Consider the following 19625-nt stretch of genomic DNA (forward strand, 5'->3'; position numbering starts at 1 on the left):
ATATCTCTTGGTCTGTGCCCGCATCATGGATTGTCTCATGCTAAGTACCCACACTATAACTCTGCTTTTGAGTCCAGTCCTTCTGAGGGACGTTTTCAGCCCAGAAGAGAATACGATCTCAAGGAGGAATTAAATCCCTTTTCTGACTGCACGCCGAAGCTTCCTTCCACTGGCACTGACAGTACCTCCAATGGAGACTGACCCAGCCTTCTTATCAGCTGAATCTGATGTCCTGGACGAACCACCACCTCCCAGAGAGATTAGCTCAGATGGGACTTCAGTATTTTTGCTGGACCCCATCCTCTGCCCAAGCAGGATTATCCTCCAAGGGATCACTGATATCCTGCTTTGGGGGGCCCTGCCCCTTCCCCCCAAACCAGCTTTTGTGACCCTTCTTGCTGGCCCTTTTGGGGTCCATGGGATCTTTATGCACAACACCCAGGACCTGTGCACTCTACCAGAGAATCATTTTCCTTCTAGGCAACAACAATTGTCTTTGCAGGAGTATGTGGAAGAGGAAGACGACAAGCTGGATTTGCCAGTACTGGACATACCAACAGGAGTATCTTTCTCACCAATGAGGCAATTACTCCATCTTCACCATCCTCACCTGATGACCATAAACAATATCAATAATTGTTGCGGAGGATGGTGGCAATACTTCAGATCCCATTAGAAATTAAGGATATATAACACAAGCACTTGGATACCCTGCAGCCTATAGGACCCAGTCAAGTAGCTCTCCCAGTGAATGAAACCATTATAGAACCAGCTAGAGTATATGGCCTACACAAGCAATGTGTACCCTATTCCCCTAAAAGGGCTGAGAAACATTATTTTGTGTTAGCAAAAGGGACAGAAATCTTGTTCACCCACCCTGCCCCAAAGTCCCAGGTAGTGCAAGCAGCAAAGGAAAGATCCAGGCAGCAACACACTAAAACAGTTCCTGTGCACAACAGGGTGAAACAGCTGGACCTTCCCATGTCCACAGGGTTTGGTTTTGGATGTTGCTGCCTGGGTCTTTCCATGGCTGCTTGTACTACTAGGGACTTTAGGGCAGGGTGGGACATCCTAGAGTTCAGAATCTCTAACTACGAAGCCCTGTTAGCGGCATATGACTTTATGAACTACTCATAGTTCCTGGAATTCAAAGACAAATTCCACCAGGAGGAAAGGGCCTAATTCCAAACCCTTGTTAAGGAAGGTAGAATCGTGGCTAAAACCTCATTGCAAACTGCAGTTGGCGCGGCTGGTATCCCGTCAAGACGTACAGTGACCACAATAGTAATGTGGCGAGAGTTGTGGCTTTATCTTTAGGGTTCTCCAGACAGATTCAGAACTCCACTGAGGATTTGCCTTTTGATTAAACCAGTATCTTTACGGAGAAAACAGATGAGTTTTGCACTCATGTAAAAGACTCCTGGACAACTCTCCGCTCCCTGGGCATTTATATCCCAGCCACAGAAAGGAGGTGTCATTAACAGGTGTATGAGCCAAGTCCCTTCTGCAGTCTTTCTACCACAGAAGACCATAAAAATCACCACACAAGCATTGGAGCATGCAGAGCCGAAGATATGCAGTCCCACCCAGCAGCGGATTAGGGTTTTTGAGGCCTTAGACTAAAGCAAGTGGGAGTCCCTCCCCACCCCTTCTGCCTGAAGTGTCCCCATTCCCCCAGCGCTCCTGCCAGGAAACTGGGGTCGGGGCACGGGGGCTTCTCTCTCTCTCTCTCTCTCTCTCTCTCTCTCACACACACACTCTCACACACACACACACACACACACACACACACACACAGTCCGCCCGGCGTTTGTGCCAAGGAGCAGGAGAAGACCCAGCATCTTGACCATGCTCCCTGGCAGGAGCACCAAGCAGTCAGGGCGCAGGGGCATCCCTTTTGGCCGGGGCCCTTGGGTATAGGCCCCATTGGCCCAGTGGCTAATCTGCCACTGCCATCCACCTTGACAACAGCCATCCAACCTCATCCACCAGCTAAAGGTTACTTTTGATAGGATGCTCAAGAGTTGCAGCCTTCAACAATGATGCCATCTCCACCTGTTTCTAGAGTGTGCTTTGGTGGTCACCTTGCATATTCTGCACACAACTAGAGGGCTATAATAATGGACAAGTGGATACGAGACATCATCCACTTCGGCTACACCATCAAGTTTCTTTCCCCAAAACTCCCTTCCAGCCCTTCTTCAAGGACCACTCTTACAAGGAGCAACTCCAACAGAAGGTGGACTCTCTCCTGGTTCAGGGAGATATAGAGTAAGTGCCACCTCATGATCAAGAGAGAGGATTTACTCAACTATTTTGTAGATCCTAAGAAAAAGGGAGAATGGAATCCCATTTTTAACCTATGTCAGCTTATTTATTTATTTTTGCAAATTAAAATTCTGCATGGTTATGCTGGCATCAATAATTCCCTCCTTTGAGAAAGGCACATGGTTTGCAGTCCTTGATGTGAAAGGTATTTTCACCCATCCCACAGAAGTTTCCTCAGTTTTCTGGTAGGACAGGAACACTACCAGTTCAGAGTACTCCCGTTTGTGCTGGCAGCAGTACCCAAGAACTTTGAGAAGGTCTTTTCTGTGGTCGCAGCACAGATGAGATAAAATCACTACACTATCTTCCTGTACATGGACAACTGGTTTTTAACAGGCAGATCGTATCTGGAAGCTGTCGACAATCTTGTCCTTGCTCCATTTCCTGGCATACTTGGGAACGTGCCTAAACATGGAGAAGTCTACTCTGACTCCCAAGCATCTCATAAACTTTATAGGGACACTCCTGGACACGACCACAGTAAGGGCCTACTTCCCAGCAGACAGATTCCATACCAGGAGCAGTCTGATAAAAACAAGTCAATCACAAACCCCGAACAACAGTCCAGGTCCATCTTTTTTTGCTAAGCCACATGGCCTCCTGTACTTACATAATTTTGTTCATCAGGCTACATCTCCGTTGTCTGCAAGCCTGGCTCAGGGCAAGATATACATCAGATAGACATAGCACAAATACCGTAGTGACAATCTCCATCAGTGTCAGTGCTTCACTTACCTTTTGGACAAATCTGAAACACATGTATTGGAGTCCCCTTTCTGCCTCCCACACCCAATGTGACAATAATCAGGATGCATCCCTCATAGGCTGGGAAGCCCACATGAGCAGTCACAAGATATGTGGACACCTCAGAAGACAGAAAGCATATCAATCTCTTGGAACTAATGGCAGTCAGACAGGCCTGCAATGCATACGATCCCAGTGTGCCTAGATAATGTCAGACAACATGATGACCCTCTTCTATATAAACAAACAAGGTGGGGCAAGATCCATTGGCCTCAGGTACCTGGTGCACATGCATACCCACATGTGGAACACAGATAGGGACCATCCATCTCAAAGAACCTCCTTTTTATAGGTAAGTCACCTCCATTTTTGCTTTTTTCCTCCCCAACTATATAATTATGCCAATATATGCACCGTGTCAAAAGTAAAAGTACAAGAATTCTAAATATATTTATCTAGTTCTGCAATTTCAAATCTTTCCCAAGGACACTATGACAAAAGGGTTCTCATTTAGCTGCAGAGTAATTGGATTTGGCAGACTAATAGTAAAATTGACAGAAGATTAATTTTCTTTTACTTAATGTTTTTCTCTCATGAATTCAGGCACTGGAACAACATTGCAGAGTAGATGGTGGCTATTCTGGAATTAGAGATGTTTATAGCAACCATCAAAGCCATGATGATGTGCAGCAGAGTTTCTTCCTTTCAGAGACCCTCAAGTAAGTTAGCAAGGAGACTTAATTTATATTAATGAATCTCTACAGATCTTCTTTACAGATGAGTACTTACCATTAGTAGTCTTGACATTCAGGTAATGTAAAATCTGACTGGAACAGTATGCAGCTTTTGTTACGTGGCAGGAAGACAGATTGTATTTTTATTAATAAACTGAATTCTGTGACTTTTGAAAATATCTTTACCTCAGTTAAAGACATTTGATACTTACTGTTAAGAAATTACATCTCGCAATTTTGATAGGTTCTAGTTATACATGCCAATACCAACATCGCTGTTTTACCAGACAAGATGGTGAGATTGTCCTCTTGTACTGAATACTTTTTATGTCAGGTATGGAGCAGGAAAAAAGCAACTAACTTTTATGGTAAATTCATACAGCCTTGATAAGAGAACAAAGAAGGGGCCCTCCTTCTTTCCTCAGCTTTTAATGAAATAAAGGAAATCTTGCATCAATCTTTTCCCCCCATTTCTTTCTATTCTTTGCAACCCAGCCTTGTATAATAACGATGTAATCATGCAGTTTCTACTGAAAGTATATTTCCCTAGTGGGTTTTTAATTTTGTGTCCATATATGTGGGATTTTTTAAGAGCATAGTGTACAAACTAGTATTCTGCCTCCATAATACAGTCGTTTAAGTCATCCATGTGAGGATTTTGACCAAACAAAATTGTTATGGCTTCTTGGAGATTTTGCTGTCAACTATCATTGACCCAACAGGGTTTCTGATTATATTAGTTGTAATAGCTCAATCTGAAACCATGCTCCAAAACACACTTTTTTGTGAAAGAATAAAAAAAAACAAAAACCACTTAACAGTCATACACCTTTTTTGACAGTTTTATGCATAGGGAGGACTGAAGAGAGAAGCTTTTTCTGAAGCCTAGCATCTCCCACAGTTTTCCTTCATATGGGCTATTCCCTTCCTGTCTGCTGTTTCTGGAGGCAGTTCAAAGCTGTAGGACAGCCTGTGCTAGCCACGCCCCTTTCTCCAGCCCGCTGTCAGATCATCTGCCTCCATAACAGAAGTCAGTGGAGGTTCCCTTTGCTTCCAAACTTTCCTTTGCCGCCTTATTTTTGCTTTGTTTTGTTTTCAGGCTATACCGAGCACCCTTCTTTGTTCAATCCTCCTCTTAAACCAGGTATTTAGCGGCACATGGCTGGAGCCACTTGGAGACCTCTCTTTCAGGGATGGTACAGCACCCACTTGAGCACTGGACTAAGCCTAAAAGGTGCCCCATCTGTGAGGCAGCTTTAACAAGCTTTACAGAGGGCAAGTTATGCCTTGCCTGTTCTCAGCCAGCCAGCCCTAGCACTGCTAGGATACAGAGCTTTGAGTCAGACAACTATGCTGGTACCTCATCTCTTCAAGAAACACAGAAAAGCCTGATCAGGGGAGACAGAGAAGAATAGGCAGAGGTTGTAAGGATGAGGGAGGACTTTATTTAGATGTCCAAGAGGGTAAGTCCTGGGACAACTCAGGACCATAAGGATAAGACACTAGTAGGGCTCCCAGTCCTACCCCAAATCCTGAAATGGGTCCTAAGTGCTCTTGGGATGGAAGCAGGGTTCACGATCAGCCCCACCTTCCTCTCAGCTTGATTCAGAAAACTAGCAGTGAATTCCCATCCCCCAACCTAGGGTAGTGGGAGTCTACACAGGAGGACTCCCAAGAGAGAAATTTCTAGAGGACTCATGACCCTGCGCAAGGCTAGGCACAAAAGACCCCATTCAGGGCACAGCCCGCTGACCGTGCTTGCAAAGCATGTAAATATATATATAAGGTATTCATTCTCTGACCCAGACACGACTTCCTCTGCTGAGGAAGGAGAGCTATTATCAGACTGATTATAAGCAGGACACAGACAAACTGCACCCAAGTTTTCTCCCCCCCACACACACCCTCCTTTGAGAAGGTTGAAGCCGTGTGCAAAAAGATTTTATCCATGATTCAGTTTGTCTAAGCATGCCCTCAAGCCTTAAGAGCAAATACCTCCCTTCCAAATCTTGTCCTTAGGCAGCAATTCCCCTGCATGCATCCTTTGAGGAGGTAATCTGGGGGAGAGGGAATCTCCTGAAAGGAGTAAATATGTTAACAGCCATGTTCTCAACTTCTACAAGCTTCAAGAGCCGAAGAATGCTCTCACAAATGTACCTAAGGTTGATGCTGCCATAGGTTCTTTAGCAAAGGATATGGTTATTCCATCCAAAGGGGACTTATTCCCCAAGGATCCAACAAATAGGAAGGTGGAAGCTAACCTGAGAGCAGTGTCATGGCTGAAGGACCTTAAAGCCCGTACAGGCAGAGATCAACCCAACTTTACATCTATGCAACATCAGTCATGGCAGATACGTTAGTGGATGCTATGAGGTTCTCTGCCAGGGCTATGGCATCCAGCTCAGTACCCAAGAGATATATATGACTTCCTACCTTCCTCACTCCAGAAAAGTCCTGTGCTCATCTAAATTCACAGGATTTTTCCTCTTAGGAGAAAAATTGGACAAAATAGTGGCTGGAAATGCTGCCAAACTTACAGTACCTTCCCCTCTTCAATTAGTGCTCTAAGAGGGGACTACAAACCCACTGGGTCAACATTTTATTTGAATAGTTACAGTATAAGCAAGGACTCGCTGCACCTAGTTACTTTGTTGGCATTGGAATGACCTTTATTAATTAATTTTTTACAAGTTTTTACACAGCTTTGGAATGAATCCTTTGGCAGCAGACTGGAGAAAGGGGCATGGCTAGCACAGGCTGTGCTACAGCTTTGAATTGCCTCCAGAAACTGCAGACAGGAAGGGAAGAAATTTTCCATTTTATTAGAAGGCAATTGAAATCAGAATGTTCCAAAGCTGTTCTAATATGTTTTATAACATATTTTTAATCTTTTTGTTTACTTTTAAACAGTGGCACTGGTTCATTTAACCAGGTACTTTAAAATGAGAAACATACCTGATGGCTTACAAATATTCTGATTTCCGTTGCCTTCTAAAGGGAAAGCTGATCCTTTTGGTCCTTTATAGCCTTGGGAGCCTTGCATACACTGTTCCTGTCACCAGGGAAGTTCCACCTGTTTTATCAACATTGGGAAACCTTTTCAGACAAACCGTAGTGTAGACACAGCCATTGTGGCAGCCTCAGCTGAAAGTGGCAACTGCACTGTGCACTGAATGACAAAGGTGAAGAAAGATACAGGGATTTCTAAAAACTATTTTGATTATATTTTGCTATACAACTTTGTAATTTGAAAAATGTAAAGTACATTAAGAGGTTAAGTATAGAGGTAATAGTGAAAAAGTCAGCATTTGTCAACAGTTCTCATGCGATGGAACTTGAGTGCACAATTTATATCTGTACTACAGTATCTCCAAGAACTTGGTATGTAACAGTGAGTAAATGTTGTTGTTTTTAATGGTGATTATTATATTACTGTTAATATCTTCCTATTAGTAAACATTTACCCATGGTATTGTTCCGATCACTGTTTTTTATTTAAATATCATGCCTTGAACCAAATTGTGCTCTTCTGAGTAAGGCAAACAGGATTTGACGTGCAGTAAATTCACTCAGTTTTCTTTTTATGCATGTGGTCATTTATAAAAGCTTGTCATGACTGTATATTGCTGGAATAATATGTAACAGAAAAGGAAGTGCTGTTTAACTTTAAGAACCTAGACTTTATATCTTTATTTATCAAAACAGGAATTTTTACATCACCACCTGCTACTGTCAAGCCTTGAAGCCAATTTTAATTACGTAGTCCCAATGCTTGGTGCCAAAACATTAGTAAATGTCACTGGTTGATAATGTTTTACATTAGATCTGCTACCTAATATTTCCATCTATAGAAGTGGGGCATTAATATTTATCTGTGAAAATGAGTTAGTTCCATCTTTCTCTTCTTTAAACTTGAGATTATTTCATGGTGCTGTCATGTTACCTGTTTTCTCTTGCCAGGTATTTATACTTACTGTTTTCTGAAGATGATCTTCTTCCATTTGAACATTGGATCTTCAACACTGAGGCTCACCCTCTACCAGTTCTTCACAGAGATGATGGAAAGAAGGAAGAAAAACACAAATAAAACAATGTTAAGTTAATTTTTGTTTCATTCCTTAGAAGTTTCTTTCCAGTTTTGGGCACACAATACAGTTTTACTTAAATTCCTGAGATATTTTGAGTTTTAAACCAATTGTTTTGCAGTCTGTTATATTTGCCAGTAAATATTTATGAATGGACCTAAATTCATTCCAGCAAAACTTTTAATCTTATTTTTCCAGCTGAACCACCTTTTTTTTTTTTTTTTTTTTAAGAAATCTAACGTCTCTAGATTTCATTAAGCTGCAGTGTCATCTTTGCCAAATAGAATAGAGGGGTCTGCATGTTACTTGTTTCCTATTATACTTTTGATTTGACTGCAAAATTCTTTCCTCCTCTGTGAGGAGATGTCTGCTTTAAGCTGTAATATTTTGCCATGTTGCAAAAAGCCATAAAGAATTAAGTGTAAAGAGCTTTTTTTCGTTCTATGTTAATTTTTTTTTGTCTGTCATCTGAGACGAATCTTGTAACTGTGACAGCCTCTTCTTATGCGGGTCTATCGATTGGTAAAATATCTTCTGAAATTTTTAATTATCAATGACGTCTACATAGGAATAGTTTCATCTCATGCGGACACAATTCTGTTTAAAACTGCAGTGTACTTTGAATTGAACCTAAACATTTTTACAAATCCATTACAGTACTTGGACAGATCCTAAGTTTTATTAAAACTCACCTTTTTGTTTTGTTTAGAATATCACTGCAAACTGAATTGTTTCTTCCATTTTCTAACTAGAGTTACTATCGCTTCTATAATCAGTTTGGTGTGAGCAAAATAAACAATTTGAAAAACTGGCATTATTGAATTATTAAAAAGGGAATTGTATCTTATTTATAGCTGTTTACGTAATCTGTTAGCTTTTTCATTTGACCGGATATGTGAGATAAATGAGATGTTATGAAATTCTTTCTAAAGTTAGGCTGCGAATTATGCCAATCAGAGAATGAGAGATGATTTTTTTAATCTGCTGTGGTCTTACTTTTCAACAATTCCATTTGATTTACATTGTGAACTAAGACAGTCAGCTGGAACAAAGTAGTTTAATATAGATTATCAGAACAGGAGTTCTGAAGAGCTCAAAGGAAACTTAGCTTCTTTTAAAAAAAAAAAAAAAAAGTATTGTTTGCGTTGGAAGATGGAAATTGACCGGCATACGATTAGTACATTTTGGAAGCCCAGAACAAGAATGACCAAAGTTATAGAAATTAAACATGTTTAAAAATATTCTTCAGACATAAGGCCTAGATTATCAAGAAAAGTTACTTTTAATGGAATCACCAAAGGGAGAAATCAGGCACAATTCCTTTTCTATTGAGATGTATTTTGGAATAGTTTACATGAGTAATTCATATGGATATTAGGAACTTAACTTTTGATATGCAGACAGGATGATGTTGTTCAGAGTGGGGTGTGACCACTGGCTTCCCAGCACGAAAAAGTACATTATTAGGTGGTGTGACTGCAAAGAAACCAACATGGTTCAGAACAGTAATTCTCAATTTTCTTTTAAATAAGTGCATGTGATGACTCAAATATCCTGCTTAGTCATTTAGGCACTATGGTTCCACAGCCGTAATTAGGTATAGATCTTCTTTAACAAAAGAACAAGACCTCCTCCCCACCCCTTAGTGCTGGAAGTGCTGCAATATAGGTTTTTCAGGTAAAAATTAGGGACAAAGGAAACTTATTACCATTATGTCCTGCATTTTGGAGCAAAGCCAAATAACTTCCTCTGCAGATGCAGAGGGCCCTTTGCAGCCACACATGTTGTTCAACTGGATACAGAAATGGGTGTGTATCCCACGCAATCTGCCTGGGTGAAGGCAAGGCTGAAGGATCCACTGCTATGCTGCTATCCTCCCCCTTTGGGGTTTGGTGAGAACATAAAGCCTTTGTGAGGCTATGCATCATTGGGCTGAGTCTGCAGAGAGGACCTGCTGGGGGTCACATAACTTAAGTGTGGAGGGTCCTGTGCGCCACACACATCTGCCTAGTGCCCTGCCTGGCTGCTCTTAATCAATGCTGAGCTCAGGATTTGAGCCTTTGTTATCCATATGTCTTTGTTCATTTAACAATTATCAGTGACAAGGTAGTCACATTTTTAGGTATCTTGTATTTGATAATCCTGGCTCCATTAAAATGCATGGTAAATCTCCCATTGACTTCAGGGGCCAGGATTTGTATCTCTTGAGGATAATATTAACTGTGTCATCCTTTTCATTATGAAATTCTCCAATATAATACAAAATGTTTTTAAAAGGAATCTAATTTTGGAGTAAAAACTAATTTTTTCACTCCTTTCCACTCGAAAATAAAATGGCAATATTGAATTTTTATCCAATTACTTTTAGTCCGTAAACATTTTATGCTGCATGCTGTGTAATTTTTGTGCGCACGCTTCTGTGGGGCCTCATTTCTTTTAGTCAGATAATAAAACCAATAAAATCAGAAAAACAGTTTTTGGAGACATATGTTTTGTTAACCTGGTTTTTACATTTTCCTGATCAGAGTCTCAAGATCACACTCTTAGGGGGGAAATTTATTGTACATACAAATTTCCCTTACTCCCAGCAAATAAAGGTAAAGAATGCAAAATGGTGATATAAATTGGGGTTTAAGTATTTAGATGTAAATTACATGTTGATTTCCCTGGAATACAGAAATTTTGAAGAGTATAATTTTTCTGGTTTGGGAGTTATCATTTGAAAGAGCACAAAGTTGATACGTGATTCTGTTACTAACAATGTATTTGGTATTCAGGTGTACAAACTGCACTGTACTGTATCTTTTGTAAACTATGTAAGTAGACAAAAAGATTGTACAACATGTAGAATCTGCCAGCTGTAAGAATACCCTATTTTGTAAGTTCAGGAATATTGCTTTTTTTAAAAAGAACCCCAAAACTCCAAAGCGTGAAATGTTCTAGTGATCACCATTTAATCAGTCAGCTTTTACCAACTGTTAGCACACAGCTAATATGGTATTTTCCTAGTACTTACAATATGAAATTAACTGTGTGGAAACTGCTGATTTGAAGACCTCTGTATATGTAATTGATACTTCATATGGAAGAGAAACTGCTGAATTTGAAAAAATGTAAACAGTGTATTAAATACCTTTGTGAAGACATTGCCTAAACTCTCATTCCTTTTCAGCATATAACAGTTCAGTTAAGTTTGCATGTTAAATTCTAAATGGTGAATAATTTAAATGGCACTTAAATTAAGTTGCAGAAACAACAATTGTTTTGATTGTTTGTGTAATTAATATTGCATTTGTTTGTTGTCTGACAGTTCTACAATACCCAATGACTCACTATTTCTATGGTGACTTCATCATATGTATTATCCATTTCTATCCATTAAATTGTTTTTGATTTGTACATATTCCATTTAGTCTTTTCCACCTTTATATAAATCTCTGATGTAATGAGACACATAACAGATCAAGAAGCTTAATTTTTAAGAACTATATTTGTAAAAATTTCTCTATTGTGAATAAAATCTTTTAATATATCTGTTCATTTTGTTAGTTTATTCTTTGTTATACTAAATGGTTGAAGGCACTTTATATTACAAGAATTACAGTATTTCAAAGGCTTGTAAATAAGTGCAGAAGTAAGTGCAATAATCTGCTTGATAGCCCTGATTGGGACACTGTTCTGCTGAATTCTAACAAGTAGCGCTGATAAATGCAGAATACTGCTAATCACTTGTTAAGGTATTGTAATTAATCAAAAAGTACCAATTAATGTCTGTGAAATAGGGTATAGAATTGTTGCTATAACAAATCTGTGGACATTACATCAGTCCTATTGAAGAAATATCTATTAGTAACAAAAAATAAAAAAGCAACAATATGGTAACCAACAGAAAACAAAATAAAAAAAGACAGGAAATTGGGAGGACAGAGATGACAGGGTAGTCGGGAATGATCTAAAAGGTCAGTTCTGAGAATGATCAAAAGCGGACTTCAGCCAGCTCCCATTTAGGAATACAGTAAACACTGCTTTTTAAATGACAAGGCTGTCAGATTGCCCAGTGTTACGTGATCATGTAATGAAAGGTTATCATTAGTATATGTACTAAAGGATAAAGGGACAGTTGTCATGGGAACTGTAACTGCATTTTGCGTCTTTTGAGTGAGAGTGATTAAGATCTCAACCTTAATGTTGAATTAACAGAGTGTTTGTTTAATATATATTAGCTTATTCTTATTTTTTTTAAGGGAGAGCACCACATTCAACTCTGATAAGCTAAATAATTCAGATTTTTCCTAAATACAAATATCACTTTAAGACTAAAGGCTTCTTAATTTAGACACACTAGTCAATTTTTAAAAAAAAGTTGTTAAGATAATGCACCTGTCTCAAAATCCACTTGCCAATAAATTGTTTTACATCCACATCTTTCTGTTTTTTAAAACGCATTTTAAAAACTGCTGCTGTTGGACAGTACCACACACATAGGAGAAGGAGGAGACTATGTACAAAGTGCTATTAAATGAAAAATGTAACCTTTTATCTAGTGGAAAGTTTAACCAAATGATTAAATACACTATTTGGAAAACATTTATTTTACAAATATGGATTAAGCCGTGTGCCAAGTTGCATTAGAGGAGCAACAGAGCGTCCTGTGGCACCTTATAGACTAACAGACGTATTGGAGCATGAGCTTTTGTGGGTGAATACCCACTTCGTGAGACGCATGACGGAGGAGCAGTGTCTGGTGCTGGGTTTTGGAGGTGTTAAATGACATTGAATAGATCTTCAAGTCAGGACTGCAAATAGGCAAGATTCATAGCTCCTTCCACTGTCTCCATCTAACTGTCTCTCCTATTCTTCCCACTCTACTGCATCCGCCAGCTCTTCCTTCTCCCCCTCCTTCTCTGCCTGACCTAGCACGGAGATGTGTCTACGGAAAGGAGACTGGCCAAAGTGTGGCTGGGCTCAGGTGATCCCTAGCTAGGTGAATAAACTTTTGGCTACTTAGTCTCAAACTTAAGATAGAACTAGCCCTGTCCAACCCTAGATTGAAGGGAGTAGGCCCTGATCAAAGAGCAGCTTTCAAATCCAAGGGTTGGGCCCTTGGGCGTCAGAGTTTTATATCTGAATGGTTAGAAAGTGTCTAAGGGAATGTCTGCACTTCAATTAAATACCCGTGGCTGCCCCAAGTCAGCTGGCTGTGGCTTGATGGGCTCAGGCTAAGGGCTTGTTTGTGGTATAGATGTTCAGCTTCGGGCTGGAGCCCAGGAGCTGGGACCCTCCCACCTTGTGAGGTCCCACATTCTGGGCTCCAGTCCAAGCCCTAACATCTACACAATTAAACAGCCCCTTAGCCTGAGCCCCACCAGCCCGAGTGAGCTGACACAGGTCAACCACAGGTTTTTAATTGGAATGTAGAAATGCCCTAAAATTCAATTACTATTAACTTCTGATTTGAGTTTTCAGTAATAAATTGTGAAATTGTTGAAAGTCCTGCCACTGTTTTACATAACTGCCAAACAATTCCAGTTAAACTGTAAATGGATGTTGATGCATAATCTCTTGATCCACTTTCAGCCCAATACTCCCTTCTCTCCCTGCTTTCACTGAAATGCAGCCTCATCTGTGAACCAATATACATAGTGAACAGACTTCCCTTCCACACCATATTATTCCATTCTAAAGCCTCATGATTAGCCCTTATATCTCTCTGCCATCATCAGCTACTCCATCTTCACGGTCTGTCTCCTGGTATTCAAAACCGCTGTTATCACTCTTCTTTCTGAAAAATTCTTTTAACTTCCATCCACTCTCCACCTTTTGGCTGATTTCAGTCAGGCATTTAACCTTTCACAGTACAGATATTGACCTTCGACAGGTGGTTAACGAGCTACATCTCACTATTGATCCCTTTCTCTTCTCATCTTACTTGAGCACTGTGCTACTTTCACGCTATTGATCAGAGTAGCACTAAGCTGCTTCTATCTTGAGTACCTCTGGCATGGAGCCAAAACGCAAAATTCTTTGCAGGTGCCACCTTTTATTGTATTGTCAGTGGATCCTGGCCATAAAACCAGTTTAATCACCTCCGCAGTAATATTACCCAGTGCAAAAAAAGGATTCTCTAGTACCACAAAGATTCCTCAGCTGCCATTTCTTGCTTTTGACAGGAGTCATGCCCAGGATGTCCTTAGAGTGTTCTGCTCTCCAGCTGCTAGTTCAGCCAATTGGGGCTGTTAGAGTGTCATGCACCTGCTAATGGAATTTCAGGGAATCAGCCTGGGGCCCCAAGAATGGGAGTGCTCAAGTGACTCTTCTTTGAACAGCCCTCTGAATTCCATTGCATGCTTCATGAATATCTGGTCCAGTATCTTCAGTGTTCTCTCCTGACTTGGTCTGATGTCAAAACACATGGTGGAAGCTTTTTCTTCTTGACTCCTCTGCTATAAGATGCCTCGAAGCTTTGCCTTTCTTCTGCAGCTGGACATCTACTCAAGTGGATAAAATATTAGTACTTTAAATGTATAATGGGGAACGTTGTTCAGGGAGGTGATCTAGATTCTATAATCAGTCTTTTCCATCTCTGCATTTTGAAAGTCCTAATTATAAGAGAACTATTTTTGAACAGCACACTTGATATATAAAAAGAACAGGAGTACTTGTGGCACCTTAGAGACTAACAAATTTATCTGAGCATAAGCTTTCATGGGCTGTAGCCCACTTCATCGGATGCATGTAGTGGAAAATACAATAGGAAGATATATATACACTCAGAGAACATGAAACAATGGGTGTTACCATACACGCTATAAGGAGAGTGATCAGTTAAGGTGAGCTATTATCAGCAGGAGAGAAAAAGACCTATTTGTAGTGGTAATGAAAATGGCCCATTTCCAGCAATTGACAAGGAGATGTAAGGAACTGGGGGGCGGGGGGAATAAACATAGGGAAATAGTTTTACTTTGTGTAATGGCCCATCCACTCCCAGTTTTTATTCAAGCCTAATTTGATGGTGTCCAATTTGCAAATTAATTCCAATTCAGTAGTCTCTCATTGGAGTATGTTTTTGAAGTTTTTTTGTTGTAATATTGTGACTTTTAGGTCTGTAATTTGAGTGACCAGGGAGATTGAAGTGTTCTCCAATTGGTTCTTGAATGTTATAATTCTTAATGTCTGATTTTGTGTCCATTTATTCTTTTACATAGAGACTGTCCAGTTTGGCCAATGTACGTGGCAGAGGGGCATTGCTGGCACATGATGGCATATATCACATTGGTAGATGTGCAGGTGAATGAGCCCCTGATGGCGTGGCTGATGTGATTAGGTCCTATGATAGTATCCCCTGAATAGATATATGGACAGAGCTGGCAACGGGCTTTGTTGCAAAGATAGGTTCCTGGGTTAGTGTTTTTGTTGTGTGGTGTGTGGTTGTTGGTGAGTATTTGCTTTAGGTTGTGGGGGCTATCTGTAAGCAAGGACTAACCTCTCTCCCAAGATCTGTGACAGATAACCCCCAAACCTGAAGCAAATACTCACCAGCAACCACACACCACACAACAAAAACACTAACCCAGGAACCTACCCTTGCAACAAAGCCCGTTGCCTGCTCTGTCCACATATCTAGTAGATATCACAGATTCCGTGACTTCCTGCAACCTCTGTGACTTCTGCAGTGGCCAGTGTGGCTGACCCCAGGGCCACCTGAGAAGCTATTCCTGGGGCCAGATGCTTGGGTGGCCCTGGGATCAGCCGCACTGGCCGCTACAGAAGTCACAGAGGTTGCAGGAAGTCACGGAATCTGTGACTTCTGCAACCTCCGTTATAGACACAGAGTCCTAATTATGTGATACTATATATCAAGCGTGCTGTTCAAAAATAGTTATTGTATTGCTCTAAAGCAGAAGCTGATGGATGAATTAAAAAGTACAAGAATTTTTGCCATGAAGTCTTGGTTATGGTTTGGGTTTTTTGTGGCCACATAACTTTTCTAATTTCCTGAAATTCAGAAGTACACTTTGTTCTTTTAGTCTGCCGCTACTTGCTTATCTTGTACTGATATGGGTACGTGCCCTTGTGAATTTTAACTTGTTTAGGAGTTCAGTAATTTTATTGATAAGACATCAGATAACCAGGTTCAATCAGTTTATTAATCAGAGATAGATCAGAACAATATAGAAAGGCAAATGCATACCAATCAGAACAGACTTGCAGATTACATCCTCACTCTGTTCCAAAAGTATGAGCTCAGTTTGGCTCATATGTACCCCCTTGTTTATAACATAGAAAATTCTACTTTATTAGTACCGACCTTACCTCTTCTTATCTAGCAGAAAGACATCAGTACCAATACCCTAACATTTATGCTAACACACCTAGCAACACTGTTCATATTTGGCAAGCATATTTCAGAACATACATTGTGTTTCTGACAGTCCCTACATGTACAAGGAACAGGGGTTACACTCAGTTTACCTACAGTAAATTTGCACTCTAAAGCTTAGAATGTGTACAAGGCATTCTGGGAATATAGCTGATAGTTATACAAAGCCTTTTGGAAATACGATATTAGCTAACAAACGTTTATAATTTTTTTCTTGGTATAATTTGTCACTGTTGGTAAGTTAAATGCAACATACAGCCATGCTGGCATTGTGTTTTCCCCCAAAATAAAACAATATGTAAACTTTTGTGAACTTACGTAAATTTAGTATTGAAACAGATGACTGTATTAAGAAGTTTCTCTTAGAATTTAAGCAAAAGTAACTGAAGGCCTTTTAGCTACTATTCACTTCTTAAAAAATAACTTTTTTTCTGGTGTAATCCTAATTGGTACATTTCATATAGCACCTTTTAAGCCAAAGGTATGCAAAGGGGATACTAACTATATAGGATTCACCTCTAATGAAATGCAGCCAAAATGGGCATGGGATGCAGCAACTAGTTGTTGTTCAAGGCAGGAATTGAAGAATACCAGATACCTAGAGAAACTTTAAGAAAGCAGAAAGTAACTACCCAAAATAGCATAAAAGTCTAACCTCTGAGAAAAGTTTAAATGTTAAACAGCTTTGTTAGGGAAACAGGGACAAGTGAGTGTCAGGTGCATAGAGCATTCAATAAGTTACTCATGTAGAACATTGCTTAATGGTTTCTTCTTTGTACTTTGACAAGCAGAAATAATTAACCCCTGTAGTCTTTCGTGTGTGTGAGAGCGAGAGAGAGAGATGGCCCCACCTAGAATCTGGGATCCCTTCACTACCAGAACCACTGGACCATCAACATACATCTGAGAACAAACAGGACTTGTATCATGAATGGAGGTTAACATATTTGGCCTTTTTTGTGAACTGGCTTATGTAAATAATAGCCCCTCAATGAAAATGTTCTGCTTCCAGACCCCTCCTCTGTAAATCAGGGGAATGCTAACGCAAGTGCCTTACATCTCAGTTACTACAGTATCTCATGACAAGATGAGTGGCCTTTAAAACAATCAGAATTCAACTCATTTAATGGTTTAAGAACAAAACCTTAAATTGTACGCAAAAATTATCTGGGAGCCATTGAAGCCTACAGAACACAACTGTCCTATCTTTTTAATAAAGTAATATAACACCTAACTTTTATTTCACACCTTTTTCACCAGTAGATCTCAAAGTACTTGACAGTCTTCGATAGATTTACCCTCACGGCACCGCTTTGAGTGAGGGAAGTATTCCTATCCCCATTTTTGCAGATGAAGAACAGACAGACGCTAAGTGACTTGCCGCAGGTCACACGGGAAGTCGGTGGCAATGTAGGGCTGCTGTAATTTGAAGAACTGGTAACACCTCAAGATGGTTAACCACATCTAGGACTTCCTCTCTGGACCACAACAGCCCTCTGGAATGGATCTTCCCATTGCACAGAATTTGGCACATTTATGGAACAACATTTGAGACATGCTTGGAGGTAACTGCATGACTTGGAGTCACCCTTCATGAGTTGGACCTATTCCTATCATGGTTGATGAGTGATTTCTGGGACCATCAAGCAAGTTCACCATGCCACATTTGAAAAGGAAACCTACCATCCACCATAAAGTATGCCATTTCTCAAGAAACCATCTCAGAACCCAAGAGATCTTGCTTAATGTCAAACCTCCAATTTTTGAGCAAAATAAAATAGCAAAGAAACACCTCCAGACATGCTTGACCCTGCCAATATCCTGCCATCAGGAATCACACAGTGTTACTGAATGGAAATATCATTGGTAGCACTTATGAATGACCTCCAATCTGTACATGAGGCAAAATGAACATACTCATTCTTCTGGCTCTGTCTATGCCATTTTGTACTGTAAGCCATGGCATGCTATCATCCTACATTGACAACATAGCAGCGTGTTGACATGAAAGCTCTGAAATGGCTCCAGTTCAGGTGCTCACAGTGTGTGGTTATGGGCAACTGTTCTTTTATCTCTAGAGCGCTCTCCTGTGGAGTTCCAAAAGGCCCAATCCTCTCCCCTCTATCCTTATTAACATTTGCATCAAATATAAATGGGATGCCATTTACACCAAACTGGGAGTTGCCTGCAGTATAGAGAAAATACCCAACAGTATGGTTCTTTGTTTTTTGTTTTGTTTTTAACTTCTGATGCAAAAATAACACTACCCCTGACTCTTCTGCCTGACAAAGATCAAAAGCAGCTGAGGATGGGGCTGGATGAAAAGCAGCTGAGGCTGAAGCTGAACTCAAAGCTAGGTAGGAGGTGATAGTAGTGGAAAGGGAATCTCACTGAAGACTTAGCCACCACAACCACCACCTTGCTTTCCATCAAAGATCCCTGATTGTTAAATCAGCCTGCAACTATGGAGTCCTCCTAATCTCATTGTTGCTGCTGGACAGATAAAAACAACTGCTGCAAAAAATGGATTATTCCAACTAAGGCTAGCTGGAAAACTGCAAACAATCTTATTGCAGGTGTAGTCTCAGTGATCCATGACTTTGTGACTACCAATACAAACAATTACAACCCATTGCACCTACGTATAAGTGCAGCAACATTAAAAAGGTTCACTTAATCCAGAATGCATTAGTTCTCTTCCTCAGCAACATCAGTCACTCAGAGCTCCTCACACTGGTGCTCCGCTTGTTCTCTGGAGAGCCAGCGTAGTATCTCCAGATATTCAGTTTTAACCATCATGGCTCTCCATCAAAATGGTCTCAGAGTACTGCCCTCTTTGCAGTGGTAATCGCCATTGAAAGCTCCATGTCTCAGGGATGATGAAGCTGTCAACCTCATGGGTGAAACTCATGAAAGCAGGGAACTAGGCTTTTGGCAACAGGAATGAGGCTTGGGAATTCATGAGCTGAGAAGATCAAAATAGGCATGTCAGAGGGCGGTTGGCCCTCAGAAGGGGTCAAGGACCCTCAGCCAACCTCCGACAGGCTCCACAAGGGAGAATAAGGCAACCCAGGGTCATCTAGGAGGCATTTAATTAGACAGAGAAGTACCTGGGTGTGAAAAAAGGCTAAGGACCTCAGTTAGACAAAGACTCCTTAGGAGAAAGGAAGCTTCAGGGGAGAAGAGCTGAACTAGGTAAAAACTCCTCAGGCAGGGAGACCTGGGAAAGTAAACAGAGGAGAGACTTCAGAACTCTTTGGTCTGTGGAAAAACGTGAGGCTTTACAGGAGAAAGAATTGTGCTGGAACCTAGAGACTTGTTTTGGGACATCTAGTTTTATCAGGGTTCTGAGGT

At 40.5% G+C, this 19625-nt stretch overlaps 1 protein-coding gene across 1 annotated transcript in view; it reads left to right on the plus strand.

The window, feature by feature from the left end:
- MAN1A1 (mannosidase alpha class 1A member 1) overlaps window positions 1–11427 on the plus strand; it is a 213291-nt gene extending 201864 nt beyond the window's left edge. The window contains exons 11-12 of the mRNA XM_050949612.1: window positions 3676–3791; window positions 7767–11427. Coding sequence (XP_050805569.1) covers window positions 3676–3791; window positions 7767–7893 — 243 coding nt within the window. The 3' untranslated portion in view covers window positions 7894–11427. The remainder of the gene's footprint in view (window positions 1–3675; window positions 3792–7766) is intronic.
- Window positions 11428–19625: the final 8198 nt, after the last annotated feature.

The sequence above is a fragment of the Gopherus flavomarginatus genome, chromosome 4 (assembly GCF_025201925.1).
Source record: "Gopherus flavomarginatus isolate rGopFla2 chromosome 4, rGopFla2.mat.asm, whole genome shotgun sequence".
In the NCBI taxonomy this organism is placed as follows: Eukaryota; Metazoa; Chordata; order Testudines; family Testudinidae; genus Gopherus; species Gopherus flavomarginatus.